Genomic DNA, 21,861 nt, shown 5'->3' with positions numbered 1-21,861 from the left:
GCTTCAGTGAAATATTTGCTCATTACAGATGATCGGATTGGGAGAGGCAGAGTTCACCCAGCATTCACTTGGAAAAAGAATGAGTGAAAAGTCATTGTTGGCATCCCTTAATCTCAATAAACCAGTCGGTAAAAAAACAACATACTCTAAGAGAAGATGTCAGAGTCTGTCTCTTCTCTAAGAGATGGACTCCAAGTGGATCTCCTCCACGTGGAGAGAAGATAGTTGACCCAGAGTGCTTCTATATTCTTCCAGAAGCTTCACTTTTTATCTAAAGAAATAATAGAAAAGCACCGACAGCACAGGTAGTTTATTCCTCATGACTTTGTAAAACACAGCAAACAATCATTTCTGCCAGTTCTAACCTTGAATGAACGTTATTGGCCACCGCTCTCAACATAGTGATTTCAGTGTATGCTGTTCATTCATGTTTTCATTCATTATGTGACATTTTGTTACCTAACCTTTGAACTATGAGTCATTTTGCCAATAGATCGACAAAAGTTATTAAATTATTGTTACATATAATTATTGTGTAATAGATCAGTATCCAATTGATGAGGTTAGCAGACAAATACGAAATATTTACTGTATTAATACAACAGTCAAAAGGTCCAAAACTGAGATAGACACTCACAGCGGGAGTCTAGCATGACAAAACAGACAGGATAAAGAAAAGTCCTACAAAGGCAAAACCACAGAGATAAGACACAGCGGTCCTACAATGAAAGCATGTGTCCTGGGTCACATGAGAGAAAGGCCTCTGAAGTTAACCATCTTCACTCTATTTTCTCTTTAATAATTCCAATAAACTCATGGCCCTGACTGCAGACTGCTTCACAAAGCTGTCAGTCATTTCACTTCAGAGTCAGATGCCATGCTGTTGTTTTTTTATGCTGTTTTTATGATGATATTAACCTCCATCAATCGTCTAAAAAGAGATGCACTCTGTCACCAAGGTAACATGTTTTGTCATGAGAAATTACCAACCCGAAAATTGAGACTCTGGCGGGCAGATGTGATGGCTCCACACCAGACGCGGATGAGGGTCAGGGGAGTCGCAGTCGCTGACCTTCAGCCAGCGGGTGGCGATCTGGACTCCCGCGGTGAAAATGTCCGAGCAGATTGCCGAGTCCCTGAGAGGAGAGCGGGGTGGGCAGATTCAGTGTCTTCCAGGTTTAAGATCACACTTGTAGCAGGAGGGGAGGGGTGGAGTGTGGAAAAAGAGGGATTGAATGTAGACATTCAGGCAGTGAGCGGCTTACACAATCGTCAATGGCATAAGCCGACACTGCGATGATGAGGAGGATGAAATCATCTCAGCATTGTTGACACTGGCAGAAGCAAGCGAGTCCGCGCCCACGCGCCGAACACACACATTCACTCGGGCAGATGACAAGGACACACACTGGATCACGAGGGCGACTCGACAATACGTTTATTTCAAAATCAAAACTGACACCAGAAAGAGCTGTCCATTGATTTCCTGAGTAAAAATAATTTCCTGGATCTGGTGCAGGACGTCACTCAAGGTCAAGGAAAACCCCAATCCGGCACTGACATGGGCTGTTTGTTGGGGCTTTAATCTCAGGATTTGTCTTCCCTGTAGATGGGCCGGTGACGGTCGGGATGAGCTTGGACATCGCCAGCATTGACACCATTTCAGAGATCAACATGGTGGGTCCTACATGTTTCACTTTCATCTCAGAGTTTCTCCACAGTCACTGTCCACCTCTGCTGACCCTGGCAGTCACAATATCATGGGACGAAAGTCACAATCTCACACAGTCACCGGGCCACATGTGGTGCCCAGAACTTTGGCTGATTTATGCTGCCAGGAGTCCCAGAAGCAAACCATGGCAGAGCGAAGCCCCCATGCCACATGTGGCTGTCGGACTGGCCCTTTTCTAACCACATGAGGAATCAGAACTGGCTCACAAGGATTGTATTTTTGGTTTCTGTACATAAACTACATTTATTTACATCTTCATTAATTTATTTTAAGTCTAGAAGAGAAGCAATAAGTCATAAATAAACAAGTATAAGTTCATAAAGAATTCAAGTAACTGCATCATTAAAAGATGCCTTTTTGAAATTATTTATTTTTACAAGGCTAAGATAGAAAAATGTGATGTTATGTTTTGAAAAATGTGCTTAGTACATTGCAGTATGTGTTTGTATTTACAATTTCAGCTTGTAAGTATAATGCATGTACATTAAATCACAATATAGCGTTTGTTTGTTGTGGAAATGTCAAATGAATTGTGAGGTAATGAAGCTCAAACTCAGTGGTCTTTGTGCCTCACAGTATCCATGTTCAATGTGAAGGTCTAGACCAGTGACCATGAGTGTTCTGTAGCCTGTTATGGATTCTGTACGTCAATAGCGGAAACCCACGGGTGTAAGACTGAAAGAAAAATGTAAGGCTTAGTTAAACCTCACTCAAGACAGACTGCGATACATGTTCACCTTGTGTTAAAATCCCTAGTAACTGGATGTGGCCCATCATAGCACGGGATATTAACATTAAAAAACATTAAATATTATAATAAAAATATGAAATTGAAATTGAACTGCATTAAAAACTACATCACCACCAATAAATATAGATATTGTGGACCTCAAAGATAATTTAGTAAAGGCTTTAAAAGGAAGTTTCTAAATGTCAACAACTGATCTGGATGCTTCCAAGAAGTCATTGATAATGGGCCACTGTGTTTGGTTATAGTAAATAATAACAATAAAAAATTTAAAAAAATCCACCCTTCAAAGTAAAGTTTTCATCAATATGTTTGACAGTTGGCTTCACACAACCAGAGTTCACTGTTGCAAAATAATCTACTCAGTTATATTCTGAAAATACAGTAGAGATACAAACACTTTCAGATTTGTGCTGTTTTTTTCACCTCCATAGCAGAAAGATATTGTGGGGTAATAATGCAGAAACGCATCAAGGCTGCTGACCCGAAGCAGAATTTTGTTGCTTCCAGCATCCGAGGGCTTCAGGGACCCAACACCATTAATATCCAACTATTCAAAACTGAAACGCTCATAGCTAATTAATGGAGTGCTTTCCGGAGCGACGTGGTGTGCAGTAACATGACTTGTGTGTCAGCAAACCATTTATTGAGTCGCTAATGTGGTCTATTAGCCGGGCTGACCTCCCACCCTCCCTCTTTCAGGACTACACAGCAACTATTTTCCTACGTCAGCGCTGGACGGACGAGCGGCTGGTGTTCGAGGGCAACAAGAGCCTGAGTCTCGATGGGCGGCTGGTCGAGCTGCTCTGGGTACCGGACACCTTCATCGTGGACTCGAAAAAGTCCTTCCTCCACGACATCACAGTGGAGAACAGGCTCATCCGCATCTTCCCGAACGGGACCGTCCTCTACGCACTGAGGTGAGGGGGCCAACTTTACCCCCAGTGTATTGGCCGTCTGCTCTAACATGCAATGAAGTGTCGACTGAGACAGGGGAAGAGTTTGTTTGGCTGTTGAGTCGATTGTTCCCGTGATGGGAGCATGCGGTCTGTCGATACAGGCAGCTGCCAAAGCAACACCAGTTCAGATCCTTGCAACAGCTATTGCTCTGTCAGCAAGAGCTTGACTCCTGTCGTGCTCCTGTCGCCTGAATTTGGTTTCAGGTTATGGATAAACACATGATCGATTATTCTACAGGTGAAGTGGTTCAACTCTCTCCAGTCAAGAAAAGAAAATATATCATTATATATCATAAAATATCTCATTTATTTTTATATAATAACCATCTTATTATGTTTGAGTTTGTGTTTCCTTTCTTCTTCTCCTCTTTTATCATCCGTAATACACATACTTTATGTTATTTCTGAAGTGTGTTCTACACTGATGCTAAACCTTCACTGCAGTTCCAATAATGGTTGGTGATCCCTGCTGTACAGTATAAAGATGATAAAGAAGTCTTGTGTATTTTGTACTGTAGTGTTTATGCTGACTTCCTCGTAGTACACATGCAAGCATGGAAATAAAATGCGAAACAGGACAAATTATTTTACGATTTAACCGAGAAACCGTCACAACAGCTGAGTTGTCAACGCTTATTTTCTAGTGAAGCGGAAATATACATAAGGATTTTCAAAATCTTGAGAGGTTTTTTAAGAGACACCACACATGAAGATAATAAATCTGATGTTCTGTGTCTTGGTGCGGCCAGTAAATTCAACACGTCATGCCTGACACATCAAGACCCGTTCTCCAAGACATCGCACGTGATCACATGATAAAAAACAGAAGAAACATTGGAAAACACAATTTGGAAAAACTCGCACATGCCACCGCAACACCTAAAGACACGGGCCACGTTAGGACGGTGGCGGATGCAGTACAATCTTTAGGATTCAATACTACCATTTTTATTGCCATCGATAACAATCAAAACTTGCCCCTTGCTTCTTTGCTTCTCTGTCGGATCAATTCTTGATTTAGCTACATTCCGATCCACAGTTCGTGTCAGGGGCGATGTCAAGTCTCTCACCGCAAAGGTTTTTGATCATAAATATTAAACATGTTTAACATTAACCGAACATTTTTGGAGCTCAATATCGAGGGAAATGTCCTCTTCACACAGGATAATCCTACATGGGTCATGTTTTTATCGATTGCTCTGTGTGTGTACCACTTTAGAGTTTTGCACAGTTGTCTGCAAGGACACATAGATAGCAAATAGGGAGCAAAGAAAACGTAATTTTCAAAATAAATATGCGACAATCGTGTGTTGCAGTGGACAAGTGCCAACCCTAGCTCCTACTCATTGCATTGTTTTACCTACTGCACTGTGGTATATTGTTTTTCTCCTCTTCATCTGCTTTGAATTGTTTCATTTTCCTGCAAACATGTCACAATATGGAATCGACCCCATTGGACAGAGGGCTAACCACCCGAGCCCTGTCTTTTCTGCTCATCGTTGGATCTTCAGGATCTTCCATTCCTGTTTCTTTTTTTTTGTTTGTTCAGTGCTGGTGATGGTTCAGTGATGATATACTTTATCTGATACAGTGAAGGCACGTGGACGAGCTTCAGTAGTGGAAAAGATTTTGACACAAGATGACCAGCAGTTAGCTCGAGGCTCATCTACTAAAGGTTATAACCACTGAGTCTTTTGGCTGCCAATGTTATGAAGCATCTCAGTGTTTAGCCCTGGATCTAAGTGTGTCATCGAATGTTTCACAACACCATGTGCGCTCCAGAAACCTGATTTTGCAGCTGAAAACTTTGATATTGCAGAGGTTTTTGTGCATGTCTTTGAGCTTTGGGCATCATCCGTTCAAGAGATCCAGTACATGTGGAAGTAAAGTACACTTTTGAGTCACGCTCCTCTCTGTCGGCACTGTTTTGTGTTTGTCCTTCATGAGGATAAAAAACAAAATCACAAATGAAAATGACTTAAAAACAAGAAAAGAAAGGGTAAAAGGACCATTTTTTGACAGGAAGTGACGCGCGTCTTTGGTCACTGTCACCTCCTGCTACTGTTAATCTGACTGGACAACAAAGGGAGTTCCGTCACTCCACCTCGAGGGTGACTGCAGTCGCCATGCCGTGTGATTAATGATTTTATTTTTGGAGCTTTCAACCCAGAGCGGTTTCGAAGATTCAATTTCGCCTCTCTACAGAGAAGCTAGCCTGTTGTCGGGGTTCTTGTGACAGCTTGGGCTGCTGAGGAGGAGGATAGTGGTCAGAGAGCAGGACTGGGGAGAGTTTAGTATGCCAGCGGACAGAGAGTCTGGGGGGTGGGGGGCTGGGGTGTCCGGGTGGGGGCACCTTTGGGGAATGGGAAAATGTGAAAAATGACAGGGTGACGTGAGAAATGTACAGCTGCGCTAAATGTTTCAGTACTGGGTCGTGGGGATACAAGGGAAAGCACTAAGGGGACAGTTGGCTCCAGTGTCAGGAGACTTGATCAGAGATTGACACATATGACTAAATGACATGTATGACGGAGCAAGCTTCCTGAAGAAGGGCCTGTCGTAGATGGAGATGGTCCCCTCTGCCATCTGTCTCGGTCAGTTGGGCCTTTTCTGGCACCATAACCACAGCTTTTTGAAACCTGGTGTAATGATTCAGCAGGGAGAAGTTCCACATTTTAGTAACAAGACAAACTAAAACAGAACAGAAATATACCAAAACGATACTCGACCTCTACGCAAGAGGGAAACAAAAAAACAAAAATCAAACAATTGGATAGTATTGTATTTCCATATGATACTATTCAATTCAGTATTGTATTTACATACAATATTATTCAATTCAGATGTGCGTGCTCTTGATCTGAACCAGACTGCAGAAACTGAATATATAACCGCAAGAATAGAAGACTTTTCTGCTGCTCCACTTTCTTGACTCATTTGTAGAGAAACCTCTCTATATATCCTAGCAACATTGCATTGTTCCACTTATTGGTGTCTGTATGTTCAATCCATTTGTTTCGCATTATTTTGAAATTGAGGTTCACCTGCGGCAGTGAGTTGTTTTGTTTCAGGAGCTTTCGCTCTAGACGCCGGCGTAGCACTTCAGTCGCAGGGACAGACGGTGCCGGAGGACTCGTGTTTCTAAAAATTAATTTAGCGGTCATATCACGTAGGGTAGGCACAAAAAAAATCGGAGTCAGGAGTAAACATGGACTCCGATCAGCATAAAAAAAATGACTTTATCATTCCTCACCTATCTGTTGCCAGGTTGTGGGGGCAGCAGCCTCAATACTGGGGGCGCCAAACCTCCTTCTCCCTGGCAACATCTGCCAGCTCAGAAAAGGGGATCCTGAGACGCTCCCAGATCAGTGAAGAGAAATAGTCTCGTCGCCAGGACGTCCTCATGAGACACGTTCTATGAGGAGTACAGTGGAACCTCGGTTCTCGACCACAATCCGTTCCTGACAGCCGTTCGAGATGCGATTTGTTCGAAATCTGAATCGATTTTCCCCATTACAATGAATGGAAACAGAAACAAAGCGTTCCAAGCCTTAAAATTGTCTTTTGTAGGAGTGAATGTAGAGCGTCTGCTGCAGGTGCGCTGTTCCTCTATGTGTGTGGCCGCTGCATGTGGGAGGGGTTGCCGAGTGAGTGACGTCTCTCCAGAAGTGAAGAGGTGCCCGGTGCGTGTCCAGCTCTGAATGTGCGCTTCTGTGCAGTTTGGCTGTGACAAAGTCATAAACCAAGTCACGCTCTGTCCCAGACTCGCCTCATCCCTGTCCCAGCTCCAGCCCACAACAGGACATCAAACCCTGGAGTGTGGCTCCAGCACCTCCCCTGTGACACTCTACCACGGTCCAGTGTGGAGACAGGAAAGGTTTTACACCTCAATATGAAGAAAAAACAGTCAGTAAATGGAGCTAACGGGACACGTCTGCATACAGAGGCTGCGTTATACACAATAACAAAGCGCCTCGTGGGTCAGCTGATCGGTCCGCGCACGTTATGTTTTTTCCGGGTTTTTTTCGGGGGCGTTCAAGTTCTGGATTGAAGCAAAAAAATCTCGAAATTTTTGTTCAAACTCTGATTTGTTCAAATTCTGGGACGTTAGAAAACCGAGGTGCCACTGTATTTACATGCAGCATTTTGATCGAGATGGTTATTAACGTTGCATGTGACTTGGCAGAAAAACTGGATATTGAAAGTCCAACAGTGAAACTTTGTAACATGTTAAATAGTTCACAATTGTCTCTGGTTTCTTAATAATTCAATTTTGACTTACAATGAAATAAATATTATATATGCATAAATTAAATATATATTATATGAAACACTCAAATTATCTTATCAATGCTCTCACTCAGTAAATTGCTCAGTCGAAACAACAAAATAAATCCGGGCCATTGGTGCATATTTGTCGTCATGAAAGGGTGAATGTACGTTGTCACCAAGTGCATGTTTGCCTGACATCATCACCCCTCAGACACGGGTCAATCCATCCTCTGCTGTCAGGTCAAGTCTCAGCTCGCCGCAGCTCCTTGAAGCTACAATCTTTTGAGGGCAAGTCTGTAGATAAGGAAAATGGCAACATCATAAATGCATCAGCTTTGCGCCCTAATCCCAAAACATCCTACGACTTCACGCTGGAGCCTGCAGCAGATGATTGTATAAAGACTCTCATGATGACTCAACAGAACGAGGAGGGGAAAAAAGAGTTCACTGCAGTTTCGTAGCCTGGAATTTTGCACAGTGGGCTTCATTAAATAAACCTGCGTTGTAAATGTTGACCATATTTTATACGCCGTTGCATAAGGGCAACACTCCCTGAAAAGATTTATTTCTAGCATCAGATGATTCAAACGCTTTTCTTTCTTCTCTTTAGGATCACCACCACCGTGGCCTGCAACATGGATCTGACCAAGTATCCCATGGACAAGCAGACGTGCACGCTGCAACTGGAGAGCTGTAAGTTCTGCAGTGATATGGAAAATTCATATACAAAAGTGTGCAACGCAGAGCCGGGGAAACAAGTGAAGACGTCACATGAGGCTGATCTAACTGCACGATCTAACTGTGTCAGATTCCTCTTCATAACTGTGTGTGTGTGCTTGTGTGTCAGCATATTCAGGTCATGCTGGAGACACGTTGATGTCTTCATCCTTTTATAATGATGGATCATTTGATTTAATGGGTTTGTTGAAGAAGACTTTAACAGCACGTGCGAAACTGAATGAGCATAGAAACTGGCATATTCCGCTGTGCCCTCCTTGCACTAGCTAACCAAAGCTTCTGTGGGGGTCTGGTTCAGTCCCTCCTGGACTCTGTATAGTATGTTGCAGCCAAATACCACACGGTGATGGACGAGGCCACTCAGTTGTGGCTCCATTATCCTGACTGTTGCACTCCCAGTTGACAGCATTGCAACTCTGCCCCTCCAAAAGTGACACAGCATGGGGAGTAGTTATCGCCCACCTGCTGTGATGCTGTCTTTTTAAGCCTTTCTTTCTGGACTGAACCTGAACAGACAGCTAGAGATGGAGACAGGCTGAAGTGAGACGTTGGTGGAGCAAGTTTAGCTTTTAACCAGCCATCACAAAAGCTTGACTGACCCCCTGAACACCACCGACCCGACAACAAAACAACTACAACGCTCAAAAGTGCTGAGTGCTGGTCACCACTTTGGAGTCAACTGGTTTGTTGTTCATTTTTAATGTTTGAACCATGTTCTGTACATCATTTTGACTTTCATAGAGGGTCATAGAGACAAGAAATCTCATAACTTCTGTCATGCTGGGTTTCAATTGTAAAAAAGGAAGTGTAAAATGCCAGTATCTCCTCCATCTCTTTGCATATACTGCATTATAAAAAGTGTCAGTCGACTGGTAGGCTGTGCCTTTTGCCGCTCTGGAAAAACTGGTGAGAGTTGCTGACCTGAAAGTGTATTTTTTTTAGCATCAAAGTGTAAAGTGAGATACTGAAAAAAAACATTCTTTTGCACTTCTGTCTGCAGTTTTTTTTCCCCCTCCAATGAATATGAAAATAACCACCGCGCTGGCGTCATTAATGAGCATCTTATTCATGCAAACGGGTTGTCGAGTCCCGTGTTGTCAAAAACTGCAGGTGTGTGGGAGCTGAATGACAGCTGCAGCCGAGGAAGTGAAACGCGGCGGTCTCTGGAGGAACTCCTCCGGTCAGAGAGCAGCCCAGCTGTTTATAACTGATAATCACGCTCAGCTCCTGCGAGGCCGCCGTAGAAGGAGAGTGGCGTCGGTTAAAAGCAGTTGTGGGCTGGGTTTCTTGCGCACGACTGAGACGATTGGGAGCGTCTGGCTTGGTTCCATGTATCTGTCAGGACTCTGGGTTGAGTTGGTCCTTGCTGGAGCTGGATTGACGTCTGGCTCAGAGGAAGTGTTTGCTATGGCGAGAGAGTTTGCCGACGCTCTTGGACGGTGACTGGAACTCATTTGCTTTGGTGCGAGAAGTTTGAATAATTTAACAAGTTGCAACTAGGACATCTTTCTAATTTTGTAGCACCCATTACGGCCTGGCTCCTTCATTGTTGTGGTTTTAATGCATTCGTTTTTCTCTTCTTGGAATATTTTTTTTCCAGTGTGAATCAAGGATTCATCAAATTCTGCTTTTGATCAGAGAAATGCTGCTTTCTAACCATGGTGTTCCATCCAGTGACATGTTAAATCATGTATATTCCATGTAATAAAGGCAGTTTTCATGTTTTACATAATTAAAGCATCACATGCGGAGAGCAGCGAGAGAGAAATATATGAATTAATACGACCTCTGGGTGTTCAAAATACACCGATAATCCATCAGCCGTCTGTCTTAATGTACGCTCTGGCAAATACCAGCTTTGAAAGAACCTAGCTGTGCGCTCTGTGAACGTCTGACAGGTACCATCAATCCTACCAGTCCGACCCACCTGGTTCTGCTACACCAAGTAGAAGGCCCAGTAGGAGCCTGCTGGCTCGTATGAATGTGAGATATCAGCCATTCACTGGACTCCACTCATTAAGTGCAAACTGCAGCAACCCCAAGACTGACTCTCGGATATTTGGCATCAGGATTAACAGAAGATTTTCCATTGGCCCAAGTCTGTTCCTCACTTGCTCATCTGCCATCTCGTTCTTCTGGCTTGCTCACAAGCCCAGACTGGTCCCTTCCTGGAGAAGTGCACGCTGCCAGTTCACCAGCGTATAGAGACAAAGACATCTGGAGCTCAGTGTTTGGCAACCTTGAAGAAAAACCCTCCATATGTCATCAGAATGAAAAACAGTCCACGTTATTGGATCTTCTTGCCTAGTTGTATAACATCTTGAATTGGGTTATATGAACGTAAAGAGTATGGATTTGGTCTCGGGGCCACCTTTCCCAGAACAAATGGGGAGGGAGGAGGGAAGGAATAGAACTGATTCATGACTCATTATTTCATTTGTGGTCAACAACCATATTTAATCTACTTACACGTAAACAAGTAAAAACCTTGAAATGACAAGTCAAACCAGCAGTCAGTCATGCAAACTGTTGAGAAAATTGGAAAAACTGAATCAAATTCTGAATAAAATAAATATAATAAAACCATGTCTCAATAAAATGAAAATAATATATTTTATTTAAACTCCAAATCAGATATACTGTAAGTGATGTGTAATTCTAATATATTTTCAAAAGTACTTCAACATGTGCTTTACATGAACAGTGTTTACTGTTGGGGGCAAGCGTCATCACTTTCTTTATCATTTTTTCTTCTCAAGAACTTCTCCATAGTTGGTAACTATCACAGATTTGCGGCTGTCAAGTCAGTTCAGTGACTCACTACTGCCACAATACTTGGCTAATGTATTAAAACCGAGCGTCTCATGGCCCAAAGATGTAAAACAAGGAAACTTCTAGCGGCCCTCTAGGGGGCGCTCGCGGCCCAACCAGGAGCCCTGGCCTTATGGTTGAGAATCACTGGTGTAGATGACAAAATGAAAGACTGGTCTGGTCAAGGTCATGCCTTGTTTTGAGACGACACTTCGTACATTTCGGGATATAAGCGTGCAGGGTCTCATATTGATCCCTGAGGAATCCTCTTAACCCATTATAATGGGAATGAAAAACAATAGTTCTGTACGATAGCAAGTTTACTGTTGGATCAGTATCATGTTGCATTCACTGCTTCTCAGGCAGGATGTTCATCGACACACCAAAGAACAACTACCACATTTGTCCGTTGACTTCCAGCATTCTGATGTTCCAACAACACTCTCTAGGTGTGTGCCAAAATATTGATGCTATGATATGTCACAAGACTTCGTCTGGCCCTACAATCAGTCTGTGGGCGCCTCGTCGACATTGAAACAATAAAGATCCGGCCATTCTAAAAGCATTCTAAAAGCACAAAAAGATTGGTGCTAGTTCTTTAAGATGCCACATGATGGCGGCTGCGTTGGTCCTCTGGTGTGAATGCACATACCTGGTGAATGAAGTCGAGGCTCACTCACACGCCAGACATGAGGCTCTGTTTTGGGAATATTTCATGATATAAAAACCAGACACCAAATTGAAATGTACTTCTGATGTTCTCCTGTTTGGAGAGCAGGAGACAGCGCCACCTATTGAGTCATGAAAATGACTACATTTTCAGTCGAGCTGTTGTTGTCCAGATCCTGCCCTAGCTCCTACTGACAGTTGGAACCAGAAGGACTCAAGAGCTCTCAGCACCACAGTGTGGTCTGAGGATGTAAACAACAGCCACTGTGGAATATATTGTCAATTTCTTGGTCGCTGTCAATAAATTCTGAATTTCTTAGGTGACACCCATATCGCAATGTATTGTGGATGTAATATATTGTAATATAGCAACAATTGCAGAATTGTTGCATCGTGATGTTGCCGTGATCGTGGGCAAAATATCGTGATAACATCATATCGGGAGGAACCAACTCGCCAACATTTATGAAGTGCTGGATCTGACAGGCTGAAGCAGAAGATTCTGAGTCCAGAAACCAATTTCATTTTAATTACAATTTGAGAGTTTTAACTGTGAATTTTGTTATTTTCAGTTACACAAATGTGTCTCTTCTATTTACTGCAGATACCTTTATCACAAAATAGCGTGATACTGATTTAAAAATAGCTCCTTTTTGCTTCTGTAGATCAAAACTTTTGATCTAGCGTCAACCATCATTTCAAGTGGCAACATTATCCTTTGATCCTTCGTCTTTCACTTTTGTTTGTATTTGAGGCTGCGCATGATTGATTATAACCAGTGAGATGACACGTCAACTCTGTCATCTGTCAGAGGCTCAGACTAGCTCACCTTGTGAGCACAGTATGAGGCAGAGCCAGGGCTGGATGCTCTTCTGTTGGTTCCCCTGGAAACACCTCAGGGAAGCTGGGTGGGAGCGAAGCCTTCCCAAATTAGGACCATCATATCTGGTTCTGCACATGGCTGTCAGCAGCGTCTTTCAAAGGCTCATCAAAAAGTTAGAAAACCTAAATTAATTTCAGTTCTAAAAAAAATGTCTTGAAGATTGATTGATGATGGGAATCTTTGTTCTCTCGCTCTCCATGAATTCACGTCTCCACGGAGCTCAAGGATTTTAATTCTTGACAAAAAAAAAAAAAAACATGAAAGACATGGAGGAGGTGTGAAATATTTAGTGGTCTCCGACTCCACAAAGACTTTTGAAGACACTTGCTCTCTTTTGTGATCTTCCCTTTTAATGTATCTCTTGAAGGGCTTTTGGGAAAGTGCTTGGTGATGTAGGAGGAATGAGGTGTAAGGAGGTTTAATGAAGCGCAGCGTGTCTCCAGTGTGGTACAAGGCCACTGTCTGGTCAAGGCAGAAGATGGGTGACTCAAGGAGTGGACATGTGGGGCCCCGCTGCCCCTGCGAAGCAGCTCTGATCGCTGCGTATTTCATGACAAGCCAGCTGCACCGCTCCTCAAACTGGTTGTCTTGCGCCCTCTGCAGTTACAGCCGCGTAAAAGCGTCCGCATGCAGAACATTAAACACATTAAACTGAACACCATGGTCTTTGAGATCATGTATTTTTGATGTGTCTCTCTCCTGCTGGAAGATTAAGTCTCCTCTGGTTATTCTTATCCCTTTATTTCCTCCTGAAGAAGGGAGCGAACACGGCAAATGCATTTTAAATCGTGTTTGAGGTGGATGAATAATTGGAACGGATCGCGTCGGCACTGATGACAGCATTAAACTTTAACAGTGTTTTGATGCTGAGTCGATCGCAGAGGCGTCGCGGCAACACCTGTCTTTCACATCATTTGTTCCGTTGTATTTTAAGCCTTTTTTCAATCCAGACAACGGCACCAGAAGTTTGTTGACAGGATGTGGGAAAAGAGATGTGTGTTTGAATGAACTTGTGGATGAGCCTTGCACCTTAAAGCCAATGTGTGCTTTACAACTCAAGCACCAAATATACGTTTGTTTTGTCACAATTTGAGTCTGTTTTGATTCATTCAAGAGAAAATAGATGTGAGATAGTTGTGAGTCACTCTCTAGCTTTATTGAGGTTCTTTTGTAGCTGCCCCAATGATGTGTTCGGGCCAAAACAGACAAATATTTTGATGGTTAACTAGTCACCGACTACCATGAGAGTTAGTAGATAGTCGGCACATGGTGTGTGCAGTTTAACAGACATGCCTACGTCCGATTATAGTGGCGCAAATAGTGATATAAAAAGGACATAAAATGTATGAATATTGTTGTAAACACTTGTAAAGTGTCATATATGGTTTTGAGACTTTAGAATCGAGTTGTTATTGCTCAAGATCTGGTGAGACTGATATGTTTCCTTCCTGAATTGTTCCCTTACTTTCAGCGTTTTGGGTTCCGAAGGTTTACTGCAGAGAGAGCCATGACATCACGACTAGTTGACTCTTGCTAACTGAATTTAATAGTTGAGTATAGTTGACTAGCTGTTGCAGCTCTACAAGCCAAAAGAGTAAAAGTTTAAACTTTATATCTGATAGGTTTTTCAAGTAGTTTATTTTTATATAGTCATTCCTCACACATTTATGACCCGCTTTCACTATATCGAGATGTTTCTCCCCAAAACCAGCCTCTGTTACTTGATGTCATCATTTTAAAAATTCTCATTTGAGTTGCTATTATATATGAAAAAGTGCCAAAAAGTGCTACTGGTTTGTGGTAGCACAAGCAGTGGTGTGAAGTTTTGAGGTAATTGTACTGTAGTATTTATTTAAGTACATTTTTCAGTACTTCTCTTGACTCTATATTTTCGAAAACACTTTTGAACAGCTACATTTTCATGAAGCTCATATGAAAAACAAAGGACAAACTTCAGACAGATAGATGTTGATCTTAATATTTTTTATTCAGTCTGAAAATGTTGTAGTATTTGTCAGTATTTGTCTCTAAGTGTATCGTGGTTGAGGTGGTGCTTCAGGTGGTGTTGAGGTTTTGTACAGGACACACATTAAATGTTATGCAAACAGTGTCTGAGTCTATATGATCCCTATCTGAACTGGTGTCGACTTGACTCTTTTCAGAGTAAAGTTATTACTAATAAGAATAATAATAACTCGAACTAGATGTTGCTCTGAAATGAGTCACATCCACACCTGTTCAGATAAGGCCCATATACACTCGGACAAATGTTGTTTTGACACAATATAATTTACTATGCAGGATGAAACAATACGGCTGTAGAGTTTCCATAAGAAAAAGCCAGCAGAAACAGAATTTAATGAAATAATAAATCGTGAATTTCAATCATAGAGAGCAGTGTTTTGATTCCACTGAACAAAAGAGTCCAGGTCCCAAGCAGGACAAGAGAGGTAGATGGAATTGCACCCTGAAAATGTCTCTTCTTTCATCTCCACAGGGGGTTACAACATCAACGACGTCATGTTCTACTGGACCAGAGGGAACGAGTCAGTCAGCGGCCTGGACACGCTGCAACTCGCTCAGTACACAGTGGAAGACCACTACACCTCTGTGTCTGAGGCCATCTATGAAACAGGTGTGGAGTCATACAAAAGGCTCTTCATCCTAAACAAGTCAAGGCATTTCAGCTCCCACAGAGTGATGCTCACGAATGTCTTGCAGATTCACTGAAAGTGCTTTGTGCTGACTTTGACTCAACAGGTCACTACCCTAAGCTGGTGTTCCATTTTGAGCTGAGGAGAAGCATCCTTTACTTCATCCTGGAGACATACGTCCCCTCCAGCCTTCTGGTGGTCCTCTCATGGGTCTCCTTCTGGATCTCCTTGTCTTCAGTTCCCGCGCGCATCTGTATCGGTACGGGTCCAAAGCCACGCTGCCAACAGCCAAGCTACTTTCTGTTCAAATTCTCACCCTGATGGCAAGACGTCCAAACACAAAGCTCTTTAGCTGGATAAGAGTAAATTAGCTGCGCCAGAAACCTCCCGAGGCCTTAGCTTCTGCGCTAAACAAACAAATCTCCGAGCTGTCTGACCTGGTGCCAGACTGGATCTAATGATATTCGCTTCAGTGAGGATCTTCATTTTTCCTCTCCCTGATGCTAATGACTGAGAGAGTTCGTGGAAACGTGGTTTGCCTGCTGACACAGTTAGAACTGAAGCGACTGCTGAGGTTAAAAACCAAAAGTGACATTTCAAATATTCAAGTGGAAAACTGTCTTTTGGAGATGTGTCTCCGTAATGTTGATCACATTATTGCTATTGTTTGAGCGTTCATTCATTTAAGTCAGTGGCGTGGCCTTTTTCGTAAAGTCTCCCAGGCAGTGATACGACTACCAAAGAAACAAACAAGAAGCAGGGTGAAAACATTTGAATCATCTAGGTCATGAAGACGCTTGTGCAGTCATGATTTATAACATTTATGTGACACCGTAATGCACTATTAGCATGATAGAGCATGTAACTTTGATCAGCTGGGAAGGATTCTAAAATACCGAAACATACTAAATACATGTCACAAAAGGAAAGAAGAAATTGGTGTTGTGATGTTAGGATCAGACGTGAAACTCAAGTGTGGAAGTGAGGTCCACACAAAGACAAGTTCAGCAATATTTATGAAAAATATGATTGCAGTCGGTAACTGAGGTAAACAAAAACACATTTCAAACAAATGTCGTACAACGTCTGAAATGAAAATGAAATGAGAGTACGACATAGCATAGGCTGGAATGGGTGGCTTGGACACTGACTGTGTAAAGGACACAAAGAAAACTTGTGAAATGTGAAAAATAGAGGGCGAAGATCAGAGAAGAAGCAAGAGTTTCAGGAGTCAGTACGCCAGACGTTCAGGATTTGACAGGAAGGCGTCACATGTGATATGACGCACCAATTGAATATACAGTACTTATATTTTAAATGGAATTATGAAGCACCTCAGAATGTCTAGATGAACTTGAAACTATGGTTCAGGTTCACGATTTCACAGCCAGCTCACTATGGATAGCGAGTTTGGTCTCATGTGTAGAATGGAATCATCCTCATATGTGACTCTTGTCAGCCCTTATGAATGAATGTGTCCTGAACCAGAGTGAGTCTCTAGGTTTGACATTTGAAGCTCACAACCCTAACAAAAGCAAGTTGCGAGATTAGAGTGAGTAGCTGATAGGAGCGATACGTTGTCAGATCCATCAGCATCCAGCTGCTGTCCGTGTTTCAGGCGTGACCACAGTTTTGACCATGACCACTCTGATGATGGGCGCCCGCACCTCACTGCCCAACGCCAACTGCTTCATCAAGGCTATCGACGTCTACCTGGGGATCTGCTTCAGCTTCATCTTCGGCGCGCTCATTGAATATGCCGTGGCTCACTTCTGCACCCTCACCTACGCAGACTCGCACATGATCATGGTATGGTTTGACATTTTTGTGCTTTGGTGATGGTATTAGCACAAGCTAACATGCTAACAAATCGCCTTATCCGACAGTACGGCCACCCGCTCCACGACCTGGACGACGAGATCAACGGCATCGTCACCACCATCTCCACTCACAACAGGGCCAAGAGACGCAAAGAAATAGCGACGCCTCCCCCCGCCCCCGCCTCCACAGAACTTACTGTCAATCCATCCAGCCCCTCGGGCAGCGAGGCGAAGCCTGAGGCGTCCCCTCCGGAGCCCACCAATAGGTGCCTCACCATCCTGGCCACCCTCCGCAAAGTGGTGCGCTTCATCAGCTGCTGTCACATAGACAACCCCCATCACATAGACAACTACTCCCGAGTCACCTTCCCCCTGTCTTTTGTCATGGTCAACCTGCTCTACTGGACATATTATCTCTACTTCTAGCACTTTGGCAGCATGTGAGCGAGGAGCCGTGACAGAAGTGTATTCTACTGTATGTATGTACAGTAAGTGTTCTTATACTGTGTTCTGATTTCGACATACGGATTCATGGAAACTTGTCGAGAAGACGCTTGACGACTTTGCGGTACAGAAATATGTACTTGTACTTGAATTGTGTCTCTGATTTTCTACTGCTGGTATCTGCCTTTTCTGGTTTCGTCTGCACCTTTTTTTTTCTCGCGAGTTTGTTTGAAACGTGCCGCTGTACAGTTTGTCTCGCGCTTCTGATTTGCCAATGGCGGCGTTACAGGAAAGCAAATTATACTCTCTACGCTGTGGTCAATCGAACACAAATGTTTATTAATTTACCGCTGAAATGGATTTTATTGGTGTTGAAAAGAGATGCTGGAGAAGATGGAAGCAACTCTGTTGACGCCGGTGATGGATTTCCAATACGAGATGGAGTTGCCGTTGATGCTCTCCGGCATATTTGGAAAGCGCTGCTTAATTCTACTGAAATACTGTCGAGGTGGGAAAGGTTTCCCTCTGATATGATGTGACGGGAAAAGTCACCTTCAGAGAGACACACGGCTTACGATAGGAATCAGTGACTTTCAACTGAATAGGTGCTTTTCTTTCAATAACAGTAATGTTGTTCTTTCCAGATAAGACAGAGGGAACAAGGCAGTTTGCTCAGGCGGAGAAATAATCCGGTTCTTTCCAAGGATCATCTGGTCGTCTGGCTTTGTCTTAGCTTGACACAGGGCTGTCACTGGATTAACATTTTTTTAACCAGTTGACTTGCCATTAACCTCAAATTAGTTACACTTTTTTCCATTTTAAATGTAACTTATAGTAGGATTGTGTCCAGGCGAGAGTTGAATTTGCAGTTCATGGCCAGCTAACTCTGCTTTACTGCGATTATGAGATACTATTTTACCGTATTGACAGCCCTATTTTGACATGCAGGATGGAACGCACTCTGTGATTGTACCCTTGAATTGGAGAAACTGAGACCAGAGCTTTGCCAAAAGTGGTATATGCCAATTCTATACACGCGCACTGGTCATGTATCTAGGACACTTCCCAAAGAAATATAAGTGTAGAATTCAGTCTGTTGAACAATGAAGGAAATTGAAAGCTTTCATTGATTTGCTCCAGAGCCCCTCCAGAGTCTCGTAGTCTCCATTGGCACTTGGAGGTCAACTCAGCGTTTCAGACTCTATCAGGCTTCCACCTTACGTTCCTCCTAATGTGAGCATAGGACATTGTCCTACGGGACAATGAGCTCCCTTCCTTTTAACCCGAATTGGAGAAGACAGGTGGCTTTGTGTTCACTTCAACTCCTTTTCTTTTCTCCTCAGGTACCATTTGGTGTGGTGCCACCCTCAATGGTTTTGTAGTAGACTCTGCCGAACAAGGAGGAACAAGGGGGTTGTGTGTTGCGATACTAGCGATGGGTAGATGAAGTGTTATGAAACAGTATTGGCAGTTTGGTGAAACAATGTCCTGATTTTCAGAGGACACTAGATGGTGCTCTTGATTCAGAAATGATGTGTCATTTAATGAGTTGTTGCAGTCCAAACATTATATAAAACAGACAGCGCCATCTAGTGGCCTCAGAAAATCAGGACACTGTTTCATGAAACCTCATCAACCCTTCAATACTGTGCCATGAAACAGCTACCCATCATTACCACATACTGTTAGCTAGTGTGTAGAAGATTCTGGACAACCTCACAATAGTTCCTGTTCCTGTCCTGCAAACTTCATTTTTGCATCATTCTTAGTGTATTTTTAAAAGAAGAGGAATCTGCACGTCATTTTATGAAACTGTGCCGGTTCAAATATCTTGGAGTCTTGTTTGGGCCTGAGGGAAAGCTGGAGTGTGAGATTGTCTAGATGAAGAAAGAGCTGAGCCACAAGACAAAGCTCTCAATTGACCAGTCAGTTCCTCCTCTCACCTGTAGTGAGGGGTGTCCGAAAGATACTGACTGAGGGTGGCTGGAATCCCTTAGAGATAGTGAGCTGTCATCTGAGAGAGACTCAGAATAGCACCTCTGCTCCTGCACAACCAGAGACGCCAGCTGAGGTGGCCAGGCCATCTACAGTTCCAGGTATCTCCAACCAGGAGAGGCCCTGGGGCAGACCCAAGACACGTTGAAAACATCATGTCTGTTGGACTGGCAACACCACTGCGATGGTTTCAGGAAGACGAAAGTCTGAGCCTGAAATGATTAGAAACGTCATTGTTTTCTTGCCTTCACCGAGCGCTCAAGTCGAGAAATACTCAACATAATGGAGGAACCTTTCTTGCATTCCTTTTATGGTGCAAACACACTAGGTATGGTGTTAGAATTATGAATAGAAGTCACCATGTGTTGAGCGAGATACAGAGCCAAAGACTCAAATCTGATTCGTCAAGTGTCCGAGAGGTGGAACCCGACTGTGAAACAGCATGGAGTCGCTGAGCAAAAGTTCATCTCCACACAACATTGCACGTTTTAATTGTTTCTCTCCGTTCCAATGCAAGTATCTACATCTGAACTCAAGTATTTCTGATCTCTGGCAACTTTAGGAACAGTTCTTTTGTCAGATCTCTGTAACAAGGTTGTTATGGTTTTCTTGCCTGATGTAAATGTATTTCTGTTTCTGCTCTTCCCGCACGTTTTTTTTGTTCTTATTTATTAAGTAATTTATTAAGAGGTGAGGATGATTCACATCTTACATTGTGAGATGATACATTTTCTTACCACCTCTTGTTTGTACTGTTTATTTTGTATGGAAACGACTGGACTTCAGTAGCAGGTAAGCACTGAACCACTGAAATGGTTTTATGCAATTTAGCACTGTGGCTATCAGTTTCTCTTTTTTTTTTTTTTTTTAATAAAACAAACTTTCTACGAGACAGAAATCTCCTGATGAAACTCTGGACAGAGTTTTATTTCAATACTACGGGACTTCTGAAGTCATTGACGGATGTCAAGGGACGGATTACCTCGAGTTGACGTCAAGCTTACGGGCAGTTTTTGGACGTCTACATGTGAAATGTATCTATGAACTGTAACACCATGGTGATGTAAAGACACTGGTTTGCCCTGATGTAAATAAATAATATGCATGTCTCCTTGATGTATGGATATGAATGATAGCAATAAACTATTTCACGTGTACGACAAATGCGTGTGGAGAGTCTGTGCTTGTCGCACATGTGGTGCTGTTGGCGCCTGAATGTCGGATGAGGTGAAGATTGATGCCACCTAAGATAAACACATTGTCGTCCATCGTGAGGCCTCTGTTTCGGTCTGTTGAAGTGAAGAAAGCGCTCAGCAATAGACTGTGTTTCGTCTCCAGAAGTCTAGGTCTCTTTACTTGGACCGCTGCCCTCTTGACCTTGGAAGAACGGATGGACGAAAAGTTAAATAGAGAGCGTTTGAAATTCCTATTTGCATCTAAAGTTCGACACCTTCTTCCCATCCACCTTTTTTTCCAAGTTGCTCGGAGAAAAGGGAAGAAAGTTTCCTCTAATAACCCAGCAGATGGCTGTCTCCAGTGTTAAGGTGAAGTAAATGTTAACATAATACAACAAAACATTTTGTGCCGTCGCATGTCTGCGGGCGACTGAGTTCAAAGCATTTCGCTTCCACTTCCAATTTGGGGCAATTTACAGACTTTCAGTGTGTTGCAGCGGTCGCATCCCAGCGGAGCGAGGTAGGCTTCCACGCCTGCAGCTGCGCTCGCTCTGACTCAGCGGAATAGAAAGTGGAAAGTGTGATTCACATTCTAACCGAACCACCCGTCTGGAGGGGATATGCAGCTTATTTAATGACATAAAATGCAAATTTACAGTGGGATTCCAAGTCAGTGAAAAATGGAGAACAGGCTCAAATAGAATATGAAGATGGACTTGTTTGTTTACTGCATTTATTGCATCAGTTATTATACATTATTTTAATAAATGATTCTCATTTAATGTATGAGGAAGCATTTTGGTCAATTGAAATAATTGGTATATTCAGAATATGAAGTAAATTCAAATGTATTCTCATCTTTTCATTGGAAACCACATACTGAAAAGAAAATGCATGAAGGACTTGAAATAAGAAATAGCTTTTTCTCACTTTTTATCAGCAGAAAGTGAGAATCGTAGCC

The 21,861-nt window shown here is 42.9% G+C and overlaps 1 protein-coding gene across 2 annotated transcripts in view; it reads left to right on the top strand.

Moving 5' to 3' along the window:
- Positions 1-20,871, top strand: part of LOC128764838 (gamma-aminobutyric acid receptor subunit pi) — a 68,490-nt gene extending 47,619 nt beyond the window's left edge. For both annotated transcript variants that reach the window (XM_053875039.1, XM_053875038.1), the window contains exons 4-10: positions 1,610-1,677; positions 3,183-3,400; positions 8,322-8,404; positions 15,310-15,447; positions 15,573-15,725; positions 17,085-17,275; positions 17,353-20,871. In XM_053875039.1, the coding sequence (XP_053731014.1) occupies positions 1,610-1,677; positions 3,183-3,400; positions 8,322-8,404; positions 15,310-15,447; positions 15,573-15,725; positions 17,085-17,275; positions 17,353-17,712 (1,211 nt within the window). In that variant the 3' untranslated portion in view covers positions 17,713-20,871. The remainder of the gene's footprint in view (positions 1-1,609; positions 1,678-3,182; positions 3,401-8,321; positions 8,405-15,309; positions 15,448-15,572; positions 15,726-17,084; positions 17,276-17,352) is intronic.
- The last annotated feature ends 990 nt before the right edge of the window (positions 20,872-21,861 follow it).

Source organism: Synchiropus splendidus, chromosome 9, assembly GCF_027744825.2.
Source record: "Synchiropus splendidus isolate RoL2022-P1 chromosome 9, RoL_Sspl_1.0, whole genome shotgun sequence".
Classification (NCBI taxonomy): Eukaryota; Metazoa; Chordata; class Actinopteri; order Syngnathiformes; family Callionymidae; genus Synchiropus; species Synchiropus splendidus.
Note: the sequence above shows the minus strand (reverse complement) of the source record. Positions and strands in the feature narration are given on the sequence as shown.